Below are 16,484 nucleotides of genomic sequence, written 5' to 3' on the forward strand. Positions count from 1 at the left end.
TCTTAAGAAAATGGTAATATTTTTAATAATAATAAAATTAAGTTCATTCATACCAATATTATTTTGAAGAATTTTGAGAATCTTCAAGGTTCAACTTCTTAAAGGATTAAAACTATATAACTATATAGTAATCATTTTAAAAAATCATGTTTCTCCACTAAATATGATAGCAATCCATTTTTTTAAAAAGTCAAAAAAGTATGGAGAGAAAAGGTAATCATATTTTACAATATATCTTCTTAGTTTCTAATTGCCTAAACTGTATTTTGATAGTGATACCTTTGGATCCAAAATATATTAAAGTTATCCTGATTGAAGGAGAGTAAGGAAAATAAGCAGATATAATATCTACTATATGCTGGCGGGGTACTGTGCTTTGAGCTTTCAGAAACATTACAGGTATTATCTCATCTGCTACCAAAAAAAAAAGTTAAGACGCTTTAATGCTCTTAACATTATGTGCACAAAGGCTGAATACATAATAGTTAGCCTATAGGAACTTAGGAGTTTACTTCTGGAGCTGTTTTTCCCATTGAGGCTTAATTTTAAGAATGTATCTTAAGGTTCCTACAGATTCCTTCCAAGAAATGATCAATGATTGCTCCTGTACACTACAATAAATATAAGTTAAGCTCTTAACAAAACTATTTTTCTTATTAGAAAAACCTATCCTCAACAAAGAGTCAATAAATTTAATTATGGAGTACCTACACTGGTACTGACACTCTTATCTACCAGAAAACTGCCTCAATACTATTATGTATTGAGCTCTCATAATTTCATTACAAAGAAATAACTACAAATATTTGCAAAAGATCAATACTTATTTGTTAAAACAATCACACTGTATTTTATACATATTCAAGTTCCAAATATTTTGGTAGAAAATTGTGATGTCTCAAATACTACCAGTGTCATTACATTGTTGCTGTTTTTTCATTTGATAATTCCTCTTAGTTGAAATCACATCATATAACGATTCTTATCCAAGACTCATGTGACTCAAACCCATGCCTACACATAAAGGTCATACCTAAATGAGTGCTCACTTTATAAAGGGTAGGTTAAAAGAAAATTTATAGCCTAATACCAGGGAAGTTAAAAATCAAATAATGATTCAGAAATCAGGAAATTCCCTGTGGATTGCATGAAAGGCAGTATTTTAGTGCATCACTAAGAAGCTGAGAATACTCCTACTAGGGTAGAATGGGCAATTTGACTCACCTTCAAAGAAAAACTGGAAAACATAGACAATAACAACATAATCATATTTACCTAGCAATGACAAAAACCATTTCCTTGATAATTATAATTTAGAATTCTGTCTAAATAAAATTTTAAGAGAGAGAACATGAATATGGGGAAGATGAAAATATTTTCTGATTTCTTTCTCACTTAAAAAGATAGATGTCAATAAAGAATCCAGATTCAAAATACAAGTGGAAATACTTAGGATATCTTCAGTTAGTATTTACTGATTTTAATCTAATGGGAGGCACTGAGATATTTTAAGTTTACCTAGTCATTTAAATCAAATCCCCCAAATTCCATTTTTAATACTGAAATTGTTAATTCTACCTCAATTTAACAGATACATGTAGAAGTCCAACTTGGTAAACGGATTTCATTCACTCAAAATTATCAAGTTGTCAAAAATTCTTGTCATATTAATGCCTAAGGAAGTCACTGCCTCAAAAAAAAAAAAAAAAAAAAAAAAAAAACATAAAACAAAACCCCTGAGGGGTAAAATGGGGGTGGGAAAGGGTGGGAGGGGGAAGAAACAAGACAATGGGGCTTGACATGGGGAAAAGTATGAAGGTTCATATAAAATATTACAAATATTAAAATCCATTTACCTTTTTTAATCAGCTGAATAGTTTTCCTATTTAAAAAAAAAACCCTAAAAATGTATCTCAAAATTTGAGGTGAATCATTTTATTATCTAATTATCAGTTTAAAATTATACAAATTGTCTATTGTTAATTCCCTAAGATAAATTTTAAGAAAATTTTTAGTGCCCTCCTGAACAATTTGTAATAAAATAGCTTGTCTGGGGATACAGTATGTGATATTCTTCCAAGTATATGATTTTTAATCAAATAATGTAAATCAGTCATTAGAACATGAGTCCAGACAGAAGTGAGCCTACATGATATGCTAAAATGTAATCACTGTATTTCAATGCAATAGTTTTTATTTCAAATTAAAATAGTTTTAGTGGATATTATCTCATTTGGATTCAAGGCATTTCTTGATATAGCAGACAGGTATGTCTATTTTGTTATGTAGTAAACTAAAGCTAATAAATCAATTATTCTGATAACCTATGCTACTTCTGAGCTGGCCAATAAACTGTTCTTCTGATGCCAATAGCTGTAAATGAGATTGTGTTCTCCAAAGGAATGCCAACAAAAAGAGAGCTCAAGGACGTGCTAACAAGTAGAAGGGTATGACCCCTACAACAAAATCAATTATTTTACAAATAAGTCAGCCCAAAGTGGAAGAGACTCCTCACTGTAAGAGTGGACTTTAAAATGATGGATTTGGCTACAAAAAGTATGAAAGAGCCTTGAAAATCTGTCAGCAGAAACAGTATTAGACACTGGTAATTTCGTGACTAATCATGAGCAAAAAAGTGCCATATTGGTGTTTTTTTCTCCTCACCATCCCAGAAAAATGAAAAAAAAAATTTTTTTTTTTACTATGAGTTTCAGTTGTTTTAAAGAAACTAATACTTTGGGAAATGTAATAAACAATTGTAAATAACTTTAAATCCATGCCACATTTTACCTCTTAAAAGAAAAACTACCTTTTTGGGGAAAATTACATCAAAAAAGTATTATTCCCTTATGTGACCCTCAGAAAAGACACCTAACTCCTCTGGCTGTTTGCTCATCTACATCTCATCTACTGATAATATTCTTTACTTTTGTATTATAAGACTATTGCAAAATACCTACATGGCTCCATAAACCTGAAAATACAATATAACCATCTGTTATCACCACATACAAAAGTGGCTAAGCAAATAAAATCACCCAAGTTTAGGTGAGAGCATAGTTTAATCACAGAGAAAAAGATGAAGTAAGTAACTGAGGTGTGTGTATTTCGTGACTTGTCCAACGATATATATAACCAGTTAGTAGCAGAGTTTAGACAGTAAGCTGAATATAGAATCTTAATACAAACTCCTTAAGTTCATACTTATTTTGAGAATACTGAAAAAAACTAAAAGCCAAAATAACTAAAATATTATATGAAATAAAATGTGTATTTTTATATTATTCAAGACAACCAAAAAACAAGAGATCTTGACATATAACAGAATGTTTAAATTTAAACCTAAAAATTACCTTGATGAATTAACAATGATATGTATCAGTTATAAAATGAAATCAAAATCAATCTTGCAGTAGTATTTAAACACTTCATCATATCTTATGCAGGGATGAAAAAATACACCATAATATGCAGATGTTATTTTAAACAGATGTCTTGAAATAAATTAATATAAATCAAAAATCACTGTTTTAACATTAGGACCTATAAATCTAGAATAGGGGCTTTTTGAAAGTGAATGCCACCCTACTTTATCTTTAATGTAAATCTATACTGTTATATCCTATGCTACTCTATAAACATTTTATGAAGATAACGAATTTTACCATTTTTGGCTATTTCAAGCATCAATGTTTACATTTCAGAAAATTTCAAGACAGCCGTAGACATATACATTACAACCACCCCATGGCTCTCCTAACTGCTACCCTTAAAAACTACTTGTATTTTGTCTATTTGACCACTCAATTTCAGGCATTTTTTCATTTCCACTCGAACATCTGCAGCACTCTCACTCATCAACTACATTCTTTTTAATCTACATGTCCCTTAGTCACACTGGACTAGACGCAAGGTCAACCCAGACCTTCCTGGTTCAATTGGCTACTGTTGATCACAGTAATAATTAAGTAAATTTCAGGCTCTTCATATAGATAAATATAATAGCTAAAATATAAACTTTATACCTTCATTACAGATATGATCTTGAACTAAATGTCAAAGGAAACTTTAAAGGACAACTTAAGAGGAAATACACCATACAAACAGCAGAGCCCTTATTAAAGTAGCCACTGATATTAATTACTATTTCTGGGGAACTCATCTAAGAAAGTCCTACTTATGAAAAATTTAGTAAAATTTTGATGCTGTAGGCAAGCAGTTAATGTGAACTGAATCTGCAAAGTTTTTGTTCCCAGTATCGACACGCTCACTTTTTTCTGATTTCCAGGAAATTAAATTATTAAAAGGCCAAAAAATTGGTGACCCTTCACGCAAAAAAAAAAAAAAATTGCATTTACACACACAAAAATGATTTTAATGTCAAAAGTAACAAACAACACAGGAAACATTTTTTCCACCTAAAATAAAATAGTGAGAAGAATGGATGTATGTTTATTTTGACCATGTTAATTATTACAAAATGTAAAAAAAGCTGTATATTTCAAACTTTAGAACACAACTACTACAAAGTACACAAAGAAAAGAACTGCCACACTATGCCAAAATTTGATTTATCTCCTTTAGTAAGTAGGAAGGAATGTTGGCAGCAGATAACAAATTCAAGTGACACTTTAAGTTAACATTGCTAAATTTTCTATTTCTATACTATCACTTCTTACAACTAAAAGACAAAGGCAAACAAAATAAGTCCTTAATTCCACACATTTTACTAATTCAGGAAGAAGATAAAAATTTAACAATAAAGTTATTCAATTATACAAGGAGGTGGGTAACGATCCTAAAAATGCATAAACTAAAAGTTCATGGGTGCTCCACTGGACTGGCACTCAGACGCAGACTGTCCCCAGGATAAACTTGGTAAGTACTGAAGAAGGACTTTCTCCGTGAAGGGCCACAGGCTGTGAAGAACTCTACTCCGGAAGCCATACTTGAGCCCAGACATTATGATGTTCAGGAGATGTAACACCCACTTTTTGCATTGGCTTTCAAATGTTCTTGATCAAATCATACAGAATCTCAAAGAATGGCACCCAGGCTGACCTGGTACTTAACAGCCAGGAACAGAATTTCACCCCACCCTTAATAAAATAAGACACTCACAAAATCACCTGGTATATAACAAACGCATGCAAACAATAAGGTATGTTTAAATGCAAGAGTATTATAATTAAGACAAAGCTTTAAGGAAAAAAACTTCTAAAGTAAACAATTGCCCTTTCTTCATACCTAGAGAAAATAACCCAAGTGGTAAATATGTTTGGCTAGTATCACTTATATTTCTTATCCATCAATGTGTTCAAATAATTGTCTAAGACAAAGTGTTTGCAGACAATCCTAGTGCACACTTACAAAAAAATGTTTCAACTATTCAACAGGGCCTGAATATTAAAATTAAGAAAAAGAACATGACATTTTTAATTGCCAAGAAAAGTTTAAAGCACAAGAGCAATGGATCTCAAATGTATCTTTTTTTACTAACTACATTTAAAAAGTTGATAGACCTCTTCCGAAAAGTCAGCTTAAAGTTTAAATCATATAAAGAATCAAATGGAAAAAATCATTCCATTTCTAAAACTGCTATAGAGGGTGGCTCAAAAGGCTTAAGTTTTGATAGATTAAAATTACATTAAGAATTTTGGGCCACCCTATACAATGATATGATACTGCAAATACCATGAAATAAAAGCCAGTAGGTTAAGGGATTAGAATTTTTTGGTATATGATTTGTTATTCCCAAAACTCAACTTTTTTTCAAAAGCAAGAAAAAAAATCATTCTGAAACACATTAAAAAGTTGTTTTACAAGCACCTATTTAAGCAGTTGTAAACCTACCATTTTAAGCAAATATTTAAATTTAAAATGAAAGCAATATTTTGTAGTAGGATAGGCTCTTGTAAATTTGATTACAAAATTGAAAATGATCTAAATGGCAAGATGACATAAGAGCTGACCATTTCCCAGGTATGGTTGAAGGCATTCGTAGACACTAAGATCATTTATCACAACAGTACATTATTAAAGTACTGGACACCATTATTTAAGACCCTGCCAGTCTTAAAAACAAAATGCTCAAAATCAAATGCTTTCAGTACCCAATAGTATAAATAGACTTGATATAAATCCAATTATGATCTATCAAGAAAGTTTGTTCTAATCAAAGATCTAATTGAAATTTTTCATAGCAAACCCTGAAACTACCTCCCATCTTAACCTCTCCTCAATCCTTGACAAAGCCAAACCTTTTTTCTTTTTTTTGGGTGTTGGTGGTGGTGAAATTGCTGCATTTGCTATGTACACAATTTGTTTTTAACAAATGCTGAAGTGTTGACATTGACATAAAGTTAATTATTACAGGACCAAATATATTTTCTAGATTAAAACTAAATTTATCTATATAAGCAAAGGAGATTGGCCTTCAAGCAGCTTTAGCCAAGAATCAAAATATTTATTTGGAAAATTGAACACAGGACAAAGATTTTCTTGATATTTCTAGTCTAGTCTAACTTTTAAACCACAGACAGCATAACCTTGATTTTACAGAACACATTAATGGTTTATACAAATGTATACTTCTTCAGTTGTTGCACTATCCATCTTTCAACCCCTTTAATGTTCAACCCCTTAATACATCAGGTATTAACCACATATCTTGCAAAGTTCAGTACTACTTGCTAGTTTACAACTAAAAAGCATGAAATCTTCTTGCTTTTTGAATAGATGGCATTATTAAGTTAAAGCAAACAAAAAGTTATTAGTACAGCAAAGTTTGATAATACTTTAAAGGAGTATACTACTAATAATATTTCAAATTATTCAAAGTGATTTCTTTATTGAGATCAAGTTATCTGCACAAGTTTTACAGTACGATCGCATGTTTATATTTAGCTAAAGTCACAAACACATTTGACTTTCACAATGATGAGCATCATCATTTCCACTAGACTACAGAGCTTATGTAAGACTAAAGAAAAAAAAATACAAAAACTTCAGGTTTTACAAAAGAAACTTTGAAAAGACTACATTAACAATAAAACCATTTCTTTCAGAAAACAGGTAAAATTATAAAGGCATACCACTAAATTTTCTTCTCTCTAAATTGCAAGGACTGAAAGATTCTTTAGTATCTGCGACGTTTGTTAGGTCCTTCAAAGTTTCCCCCTTGGCTTCCTCTACCAAAGCCACCAGGACCACCACTCACAGGACCTACACCACTCATTGGGGTCTGAGGGGTTTCAGTACCTGTTCTACTTCCCATAGGTGAACCCATCTGAGAGGGTGGTCCTTGGGAAAATCTATCATTATGCTATTGCACCACATAATAAACATCAAGTCCATTTAGAATACAATAAATATTAAGGTATGAGAAAATTATCATAATCCCAAGTGGTGGTGTCATGAAGTTCAGCAGAAAGTCCAGCAGAATCAGGATCACACATAGAAGGAAGAAAGGAGCATTTTAATTAGTCACTATGCAAAAGGCAGCTGAAGAATTACACATTGCTAATTCTTTGCCCCAATTTCATTAAACAGAAGAAAATGAATTTTTACGATGCATGGAATACTAACTTCATACTTAAAATTATTTCCTTCAAAATAGGCTTACAAGACATCTCTTAATGTAAGAGAAATCTGTATTTCTGAGAGTCAACAGAGCAAAAAGTAAAAAAGTATTTTGTAAATAAATGATCAAAAATACTTCATTATATATTCTATTTAAGTAAAAATCACTTCAACCCCCCCTATGTATCATAATAAATAGTAAAGCCTAAAGCATATGGCATTTCTCAAAAACTACTGAAAAATTAATTGACAAAAATACCTAGTAGTTAGTAATTTCTACACTAAAATCTGTATCACATGCTGTCACATTTCTATGTTAAAATAAAACAAAACAAAAAACAACAACAACAAAAAACACCCCAGCATACAAACACATTTTAAACACTAATGCTGGAAAGTATAGTCTTGAATACTACCTTGGCCTGGATAGAAAAAAAAGATTTAAGACGACCAAGGCAATGTAACACTTAGGATTAGAAGCTGTCCAACTAAAGGCAAAAAAAGAAAACAAAACAAAAAAAAAAAAAACCAAACCCACAAACCTAAAAATGGCTCTTATGCTACTGAATACAACACTTAGTTCCTATAGTTCCAGGCATATTAAAAGTTCACTCAACACATCAATTATGTTTCATTATACAGAGGCATCATAGTATAATGCAAAGACTAGACTAGGAGCCAGAAACAATTGGGTTCAAACCCTGCCTCAGAGACTTAAAAATTATCTGAGGCAAGTGGGTGATGCAATGGATGGAGTGCTAGATCTAGAAATCAGAAAGACCTAAGTTCAAATTCAGCCAGAGACACTTACTAGCTATGTGACCCTGGGCAAATACTTAACCTTTATTTACCTCAGTTTCTTCAACTATAAAATGTGACAGTATCTACCTCACAGAGTTGTTGTGACAATGGAATGAGAAAATATCCGTAAAGTGCTTTAGCAAAGTGCTTAGCACTTGTATGTGCTTAAAAAAAAATTATGTGACCACAGGTAAGTCACACCCTCTCTCAGTCTCTGTTTCTTTAACTATAAAATAGGAGTAAAAAGAGCAACTCTACCTCAAACAAGATACCTGCAATGTGCTTTGTAAACTTTAAAGCACCATAAAAATACTAGCTATTATTACAGTAATGCAGCACAACTTAAATGCATAAATTACAAAAAAAAAAATTAAGTATTATAATATGCACTGTGCCTGCATAAGGATATACGGAGCACTGTTAATACTACAAAAATGATGCTTTTGACTGGTTGCAATTTTGGCACAGAATAACCTTTATTTTGTGTTGATAAGAACTATACCATTTCAGAAAAGTCTATCAGCATACCCTAACCAATCCTGTTAATGCAAATTTCCCTTATCAAATACATGTTTTATACCTATACTGATCTAGAATAAACTAAAACCATCAAATTAATTCTCTCAAAAATAAGTTTTAAAATAAAGTATGTATATTCTGGTTACTATTGTGAACATGTAATAAAAATGGCAACAAATGAAATTAAAATTTTAAGCCCACCCAAAGATATCTTCACACTCTAATGCTTGAAAACATTAAAATCATATTCTTTAAAATTTACTCAAATATAATTAAGAGTAAGAAATGCAACAATAGTAACATACAATCTACATGTCCAAGTAAAAAAAAAAACAACAGTTAATTCATATTCTAATATGAATATCAAAAATAGTTTCAAGTTATTCTAAATATACTCTTTTGGTCCCGCAACAAAAGTAAAGGCTATTTGTTGACAGATTAATAAAAATATGGTCAAGTAAAACTCTTAAAATACTTGTCCATTATTTTTTGATATAATGGAAATGTTTTAAATGAGAGTAACAGGCCCCATTATATTTACAGTAAAATGTATATGTAACAAGGTAATTCTAGTCTTCTTCATTGCTACACAGGACTTCTGATATGCACATGCAAGATACTATAGCACAATAGTCAATCTCATTTAAAGAGCACCTATTAGAACTGCTACTTTCTTAACAGTATTGGAATAATTAACATTCTAAAATTATTTTGCCAAATTTGCCTGTCCAAAAAAAAAAATTAAAAAAAAAAGATGCCAAATTATGTTAAGTGTGAAGTTATCTTTGGTGCAGAAGTGTATCATGATATAGCTGAATAGTTAAAATAATTTTTATGATACATTACCACTGCTCCATTATCTGGCATCATTGGAGTTCCCATATTTGCAGCTCCTTCTGGTCCCAAGGCAGGACCAGGACCCAGAGGTGGGCCAGGTATAGTTCCTCTGTTGTTCATATTCATACCCATCATTGGAGGAGGACCTTGGTTACCAGCAGGTGCTGGGCTAAACGCATCTATGCAAAACAATCTATACTTAGAGCTGTCCTATCTTAGATTTTACATGCATTTAAAATAAAGAGATCTACAAATTGAAATTTTTTTATCGATCAAAACCATTTTTCTTCAGAGGTTTGAAGTTTAGCTCAATTATTTGCTCTGAAATGGATTTTTTCCCCTCAATTATTGCCTCCAATGTAAAGAAAGCTAATCAAGCATCAAATTTATTGAAAACTAAAATGCAGTGCAGCAGCAAGAAACTCCCTTATTTAAAAGACAGCATATAACATTATGTGAGTTTCCCCATTTTAGTAAATTTCCTACAAGTAGCACCAACACAATTTTCTAACAGTAGTTAAGGTACATTAAAGTAATAGCAAAATAATATCAAGTATCCACTTCATACATCTTACATACTATGTGGGAAATATGTTTTAGAGGCATAACAATGGAGGCAAATTACTGGGAAAAAATTACCATGACCTAAGATATCTAACAGGCAAAACAAATTTCTGACTAGAAAGTATCAAAAATAATGCTATTTTTATGGTAATTGCATAATATTATTAGAAAACAATCTAAGTACAGCCACACTGGAGTTCAAAAGTAACAAGTGATTTTTGTGAATGATATGGGAAAAAAATACTATATCCTACATAAAGCTTAAAAAAAATCTGACAGAATTTCAGGCGAGTTTCTAAGTTTATTTAAATAAGCTATAGACAAATACAAATGAAATATTAATGTAACCAACTCATCAAAAGGCCCATAGTTGCAAACTCTTTTCTTCTCATGGAATCCAAGATAGCACATATTACTAGAAATGTGTTAAAATCTGGGGCTTGTAATTTTTATGTTACATAGTTATTGCCATAATAGATTGCCATAGAATTTAAGCTATAAGTGAGGTATAATAACTATACCCCAGAACTGTAAATACAAGGACTACATACAGATATAATATTCTGTTTGTTATCCTTTCCTTTTGTAAAACGTATAAAGAGACTTCTATTAAATACTGACAATATAGGCAGTTCCCAACTTACAGGTAAAGGTCTATTAGTCAATCAAATGATACTGACATGATTTTCCTTTATAAACAGCAGTAAAGAGGTTTTCAGGATAGCTCTCCAAAATAACCTATTTCAGACCCCATGTATAACTGCTATAAATTAGAATATTAATATTAATTGTGGGTACTACTTTTAGTGTGAACTCCTCTCATTCCTAGACCTATTAAAACAATCCTTGTCCCACTCTTCCCCAGAGAGCTATTGTAATAGCAATTTGAACTAATTTACAAATTTATGATCTGAAAGACTACAGCCACTGTCCTATTATCTAAACTAGAAGTATTTTCATTTTAAAAACATAATCGTTAACCTAGTGAAGCAATAGGGATATTTCAGGCTGTAAAGCAAGTGAAAAAATAAAAACAGAAAACATGATTTAAACCTGGCACAGGATCAGATCAACTCCACCTAAATTATTGCTGCTTTCCTCAACTTTTTCACTCAACTCCACTTGGGAGCACAAAGATTCTTTAAAACATCCAATTATTTTCATTAAAGGTCAAATGGCACTGCAAGTAAGGTTTCCTGAAGCATAAGGAAGGACGAAGTTATACATTCTGGATAGGTTATTCTTTCTAACTTACAAGTAAATTAGGGACTGCCTATATTTTAATTTTAAAGAAAATACTGCTGAAAAATTTAAGAAATCAGATTCTCCTTCCTGACAACAAAGATCAGTGACCTATGTGGCATTTAAGAAATGGAAGAACTGATAAAGAATCTTATCTCTGTATTATTTTACCCTGTGGAGCTAAAAACAAGAGATTTTTATGGAAAAAAAGAAGCTCTTCTATAAAATTGAGCCCAATATTTTATATCACCTAGTCAATGAATCAAATGCAATTTGATACAAAGTTCCATTTGAAGTAATAGAATGTTACTATACTGAAGATGAAAGATTGCTTAAAAAATAGTCAGGAGTCACATCTCTACCAGACACAACCAGTCAGTAAAAAAGGCTCCCTAACAAAGAACTGCTATGAAACATAACTAGCAATTCATATTGTCTAAACTGACCAACTAAACTGAATTCTACAAACTACTATGTCAAATTTACTAGATATTTTCCTACTCTCCTGCCGTTAATCCTGTCAACCTAGTCAATGCTAATGGGCTATAATATATGAACACTTCAAGAGGAATTCTGACAGACTGTACTAGGTTTAAAAAAAAACAAAGAACTAGAAGTGCTTACAAAAGTATTTACTTACAAAAATAGAAAATCTAAATTTTAATATCCAAGAAATAGATTATAATAGAATATAATATAATAGAATATGATAGAATAGAATAGAATAGAAAAAGATCTTAGATTTTTTGTATTTTTGTGTATTTATTTTATATATTGTGCTATTCATCCCACCTATTAAAAACAATTTCAAAGAAACAAAATCTTCACTATTTCAGGGGCCTCTGCATTTTCCAAGGTTATCTAATATTAACAACTTGAATTTATAATGCAGTCTCATCTTAAGGTCCATAATGATCTGTCCCTCAACAAATTCTGAAATCAGCCTCCATTTCAAAATTAATCTTACTGTATTATGTAACTGTAAAACACAATTTTTTTGTTATTTTATATTCTTCTTTTTCTCAAGCTCTAACAGGAAAATAAAGTTCCCCAAGGAAAGGGTCCAATAAATAGGTTTTCAATTGACTCTGGATGACAGGTTTTTAATAAGCAATAGCAATAGTGTTATGATACAAAGCTACTTAAGAGTCAAAAAGAAGTAACAAGACAATTCTCGACTATGAACTTAATTCAATTTGAAATTGATGAATTTACAGGTTCTCAGAAGGATCGCAGTAGGACTTGCTCGTCCCAACAGAAAAGATCAAAAAAGGGAGGCTGAATGTAAAGACTATCTGAACTCCATCCCATAAACCCTGGAAGACTTAACTAATGTTACCAGAAAATATTTATGTAGATTTGTCATTTATAATTTATTTTTTAGAAAAGTTATATAGTCAACTTAATTGCTTTCAGAAGGTTAGAGGAACTAAACTGTATGAAAATGAAAGCTTGTAAGAACTACTGAAGCCCACCACCTCCCCCCCCCAAAAACTGATTCATTGCTTTTCAATTTAAACAAAATGCATTGTTTTCTTCTGGGTATATTACCTTAAAACATTTAATTGCAATTGATTGTTTAGGAAATACACCTGATTTCACTCTCAACACAAGAGTACTAATTTCATGAACTTATTAAATAGTCTGTCATTAAAAAGTAAACACCATAAATAACAAATACAGTCCCAAAGAATTTTAAGTAAGTTACAGAAGCCTTTTGCTTCAAATCCCTACCTCCCATGTTTATTGCTCCACGGGGACCCAAATCACCCATTCTCATTTCCTGTTCTCTCTGTAAGTAAACATAGTTGTCACAGTCAACCTATCGTTCTTATGATTTTATATTTCCCATCTAAAATAAAACAAAAGATTAAATTGGGACAGCATTTTCCATTAACAAAAGTACAAAAAATATTTGCAGTCAATTACTATTAGAATCACTAATTAAACCTAAAAAAAAAATTCTAAGATTTTAATACACATTATTGCAAATGCCAATATATTGTTCACACTACAAGAATAATTCCATGAAAATGTCAACATCCTCTCAATTAGTTTTCCTACTGCTACAATGCTCACTTTTTCTAATCACTCCAAAACTTATTTCCTTCCTTCTCATGCAATGCAAAACCAACTATTGTTTAGTAGTAGGAACTTCCATTACAAGTCACGGAAGTAAAATTGGAAATCCCTGATTCCATGCTTAAATTTAAAAAATTGACATACAACAAAAATATTCTCTAAGCACTAACTTGAAAACAAAATCCCTTAAAATTTTAAAAGAAATAGAATTTATCCCTTAGCTTTACTTCAACTATCTTTTTCAGCTAAGGAGAATGATCATGATTCTTCCCTCTTGTAAAAAGTTAAATGAATAATACTTTAAAGATAGATTTTCAAGATTTTGTTCCCTTCGATATGCTGAGATTTATTTGCACCACTAAAATATAGTGTAGCCAACCACAATAACACGGGAATCTGTGGGTGCTCAGCTATTGCAGAGCAAGTCATAGAAACATGTGATTAATTTTGAAAGGTGCAAGTACCAGACAGAAAACCCTTCAAAAGGAACACTAGATCAAAGGAAGGAAGCAGCCAGCACAATTCCTTGCTGTGCTTCAGCTTTGCTGGTTAAGTCTAGACATATGACAGGAATAAATCTTCCAGACCAACTTTTCCTTTCAAAATATGCAGGAAACTATCTAACAACACCATTTGTGTACTGGACTCCAGTGATACTAAATTTGTGTCATTTATCTAGTTACAGAATAACTATCTACAAAGCCCTTTCATATTAGGCCATAAGACAGACATCATTTTTTGTACCGTAGCTACACGGGGCCAAAATACTTGAAAACCAGCCTCCATAAAGCAATCCCCTCCAAAATTCCATTTCATATGAAAAATGGCTTAAAACAGCAGTCATGCATAGATGTTTATACATTTCCAGTGATGTACTAAAGGAGCTACTGCATTTAAAATGCTCTAATTTCTAGAAATTTTCTTCCCATAAAATACACAGGTAATATGTATCAAATACTCAATAGAGCCTAGCAGGGACTCCAACCAAGGTCATAGTCTATTGGTAGAAGAGCATGGTTAATACATCATTTATTTAGCATCATAGAGGAACAATGTATTTAGATAGCCATCATTTTTCAAGAGTGCATAATAAAGTAATGAGCCTTTTAAGAAATATTTTTAGTAACTTTCTTGAAGTGTTTCCTAATTACTTCTGTGGGTACACTGAACAAAATTTAACATTTATATAAAGACACAGTCATCAGTTGTTAAATATTACATGGTACAATGTGTGACTAAAAATAAGACTTTTAGTGTTTTGATTTAAAATTGAAAAGATTAAAAAAAATTTTTACTGCCTATATCAGCTACCCCTGTCACCCAGAAGAGAAATAAACTAGAGAATAAAGGAATCAACTCCTTTGCACTCCAGAAAATATAAAATGTATGGGACTTATAAAAAGGAATTTCTTAAGAATCAAAAGCTTTTTCACGTACAGTTTTGCAACAGTAAAAAGTTTGACAGGGGTAGAAGTGTATTTTTCATTAATTCATTTATTATTGCTCTATTTTTCAACTTTATTAATTTTTTAGGAAAAAAAATTTTGTATTTATTTCCTAGGACCTAGTATTTTCTTTGATCAATTCTTAAACCTATTATCAATAAGGACTCTTAATGACAGAAAGTATTGAATTTTGTGAAAAATCTCGTTACCTTTACACGTATGCTTGACATCTTAAAAAACTCTTTTCCTTAGACTTTTTAAACTTAGATATTACCATATTTAGTTTTTAACTATATAGAAAAGATATAGAAATATGAAGTTTTACAGATAATACATTTTTCTTATGACAAAGGAACCAGGACTGACTGCAATAATTTCAATGTAGATTCGTCATGCAGGTCTTTAAACTGGTTTGTTTACAACAGTATTCCCTTATGAAATTCAATATTTTGTTTTGAATGCAGATATAAATAACTAACTTGAATCGTTACGTCCCATTATATCTAAGGATGTCCAAAACTAAGTCTTCAAAGTAAATAAGCCTAATTTCTGGCAAAAATTTACTGAGAAGAAAAAGTTTAGATGATAGCTATTTTACAGAGAATCACCCTAAGCAAAATCAATAGTATATAATAACTATAATTCTAAATCATTTTATACTTGTTTAATATCCACAAAACCAAGAAAAAGCCAATCCTCCTTCTGCTAATATCATTTAATTAGTCCTCTTCAAGGCTAATGGCCACTTCTCTAAGTGGATTGCTGCAGGATACTTTTTGGTAACCTGGAAAGGGGACAGAGTACAAGTATTGAGTTCAAGTGCTTTTCATCTGGGATAAACACCTATCTAGCTATAAAATAGGAAATTTCATCAAGCAGGAGTTGAAAGTGTTTTTCATTACATGTAGGAATTTAAGTCAAAGCTATTCCTAATGTGCATTATACAAAAGCTAAGAAACAATTCTATTTTTAGTAGTGGACCTGCATGACATACACCCAATACTTAAATTCTCAGAGGCCTTTATCATCATTTTTTTTCCTTTAGTACTTACGCTTTTCAAAGTTTGTTAAATTAAGATGTAATCTGCAACACTTTTTTTTTTTACAATGAACAACTGAATGACAAACTATTAAATGTTTTCATCATCTTTCCAATTCTCAACAGTGAGAATCAGACCAAAAAGACTGCCCTTTTACAAGTAAGAAAGCTGTAATTAAAAGAAAAATACTTCCAGGGGGCACACAAATTCCATGCTGAAATAGCAAGCTGAGAAGAAAATTCAAGATGACAGGTTATTTGTCAGACAACACAATAGCTGAAAATAATGGGGGAAGGAGGGGAAAAGCCTCAAAAATTATTTTAAAGGTCAGTTAACATTGCTACATTGTTAAATTTATAATCAAGGGGCTGCA

General features: G+C 31.3%; 1 protein-coding gene across 1 annotated transcript in view; it reads right to left on the reverse strand.

Moving 5' to 3' along the window:
* Positions 1-4,408: 4,408 nt before the first annotated feature.
* Positions 4,409-16,484, reverse strand: part of PSPC1 (paraspeckle component 1) — a 57,634-nt gene continuing 45,558 nt past the window's right edge. The window contains exons 7-9 of the mRNA XM_036747816.1: positions 13,279-13,336; positions 9,748-9,917; positions 4,409-7,324 (exon numbers count right to left, since the gene is read on the reverse strand). Of these exons, the coding sequence (XP_036603711.1) occupies positions 7,139-7,324; positions 9,748-9,917; positions 13,279-13,336 (414 nt within the window). The 3' untranslated portion in view covers positions 4,409-7,138. The remainder of the gene's footprint in view (positions 7,325-9,747; positions 9,918-13,278; positions 13,337-16,484) is intronic.

The sequence above is a fragment of the Trichosurus vulpecula genome, chromosome 2 (assembly GCF_011100635.1).
Source record: "Trichosurus vulpecula isolate mTriVul1 chromosome 2, mTriVul1.pri, whole genome shotgun sequence".
Lineage (NCBI taxonomy): Eukaryota > Metazoa > Chordata > Mammalia > Diprotodontia > Phalangeridae > Trichosurus > Trichosurus vulpecula.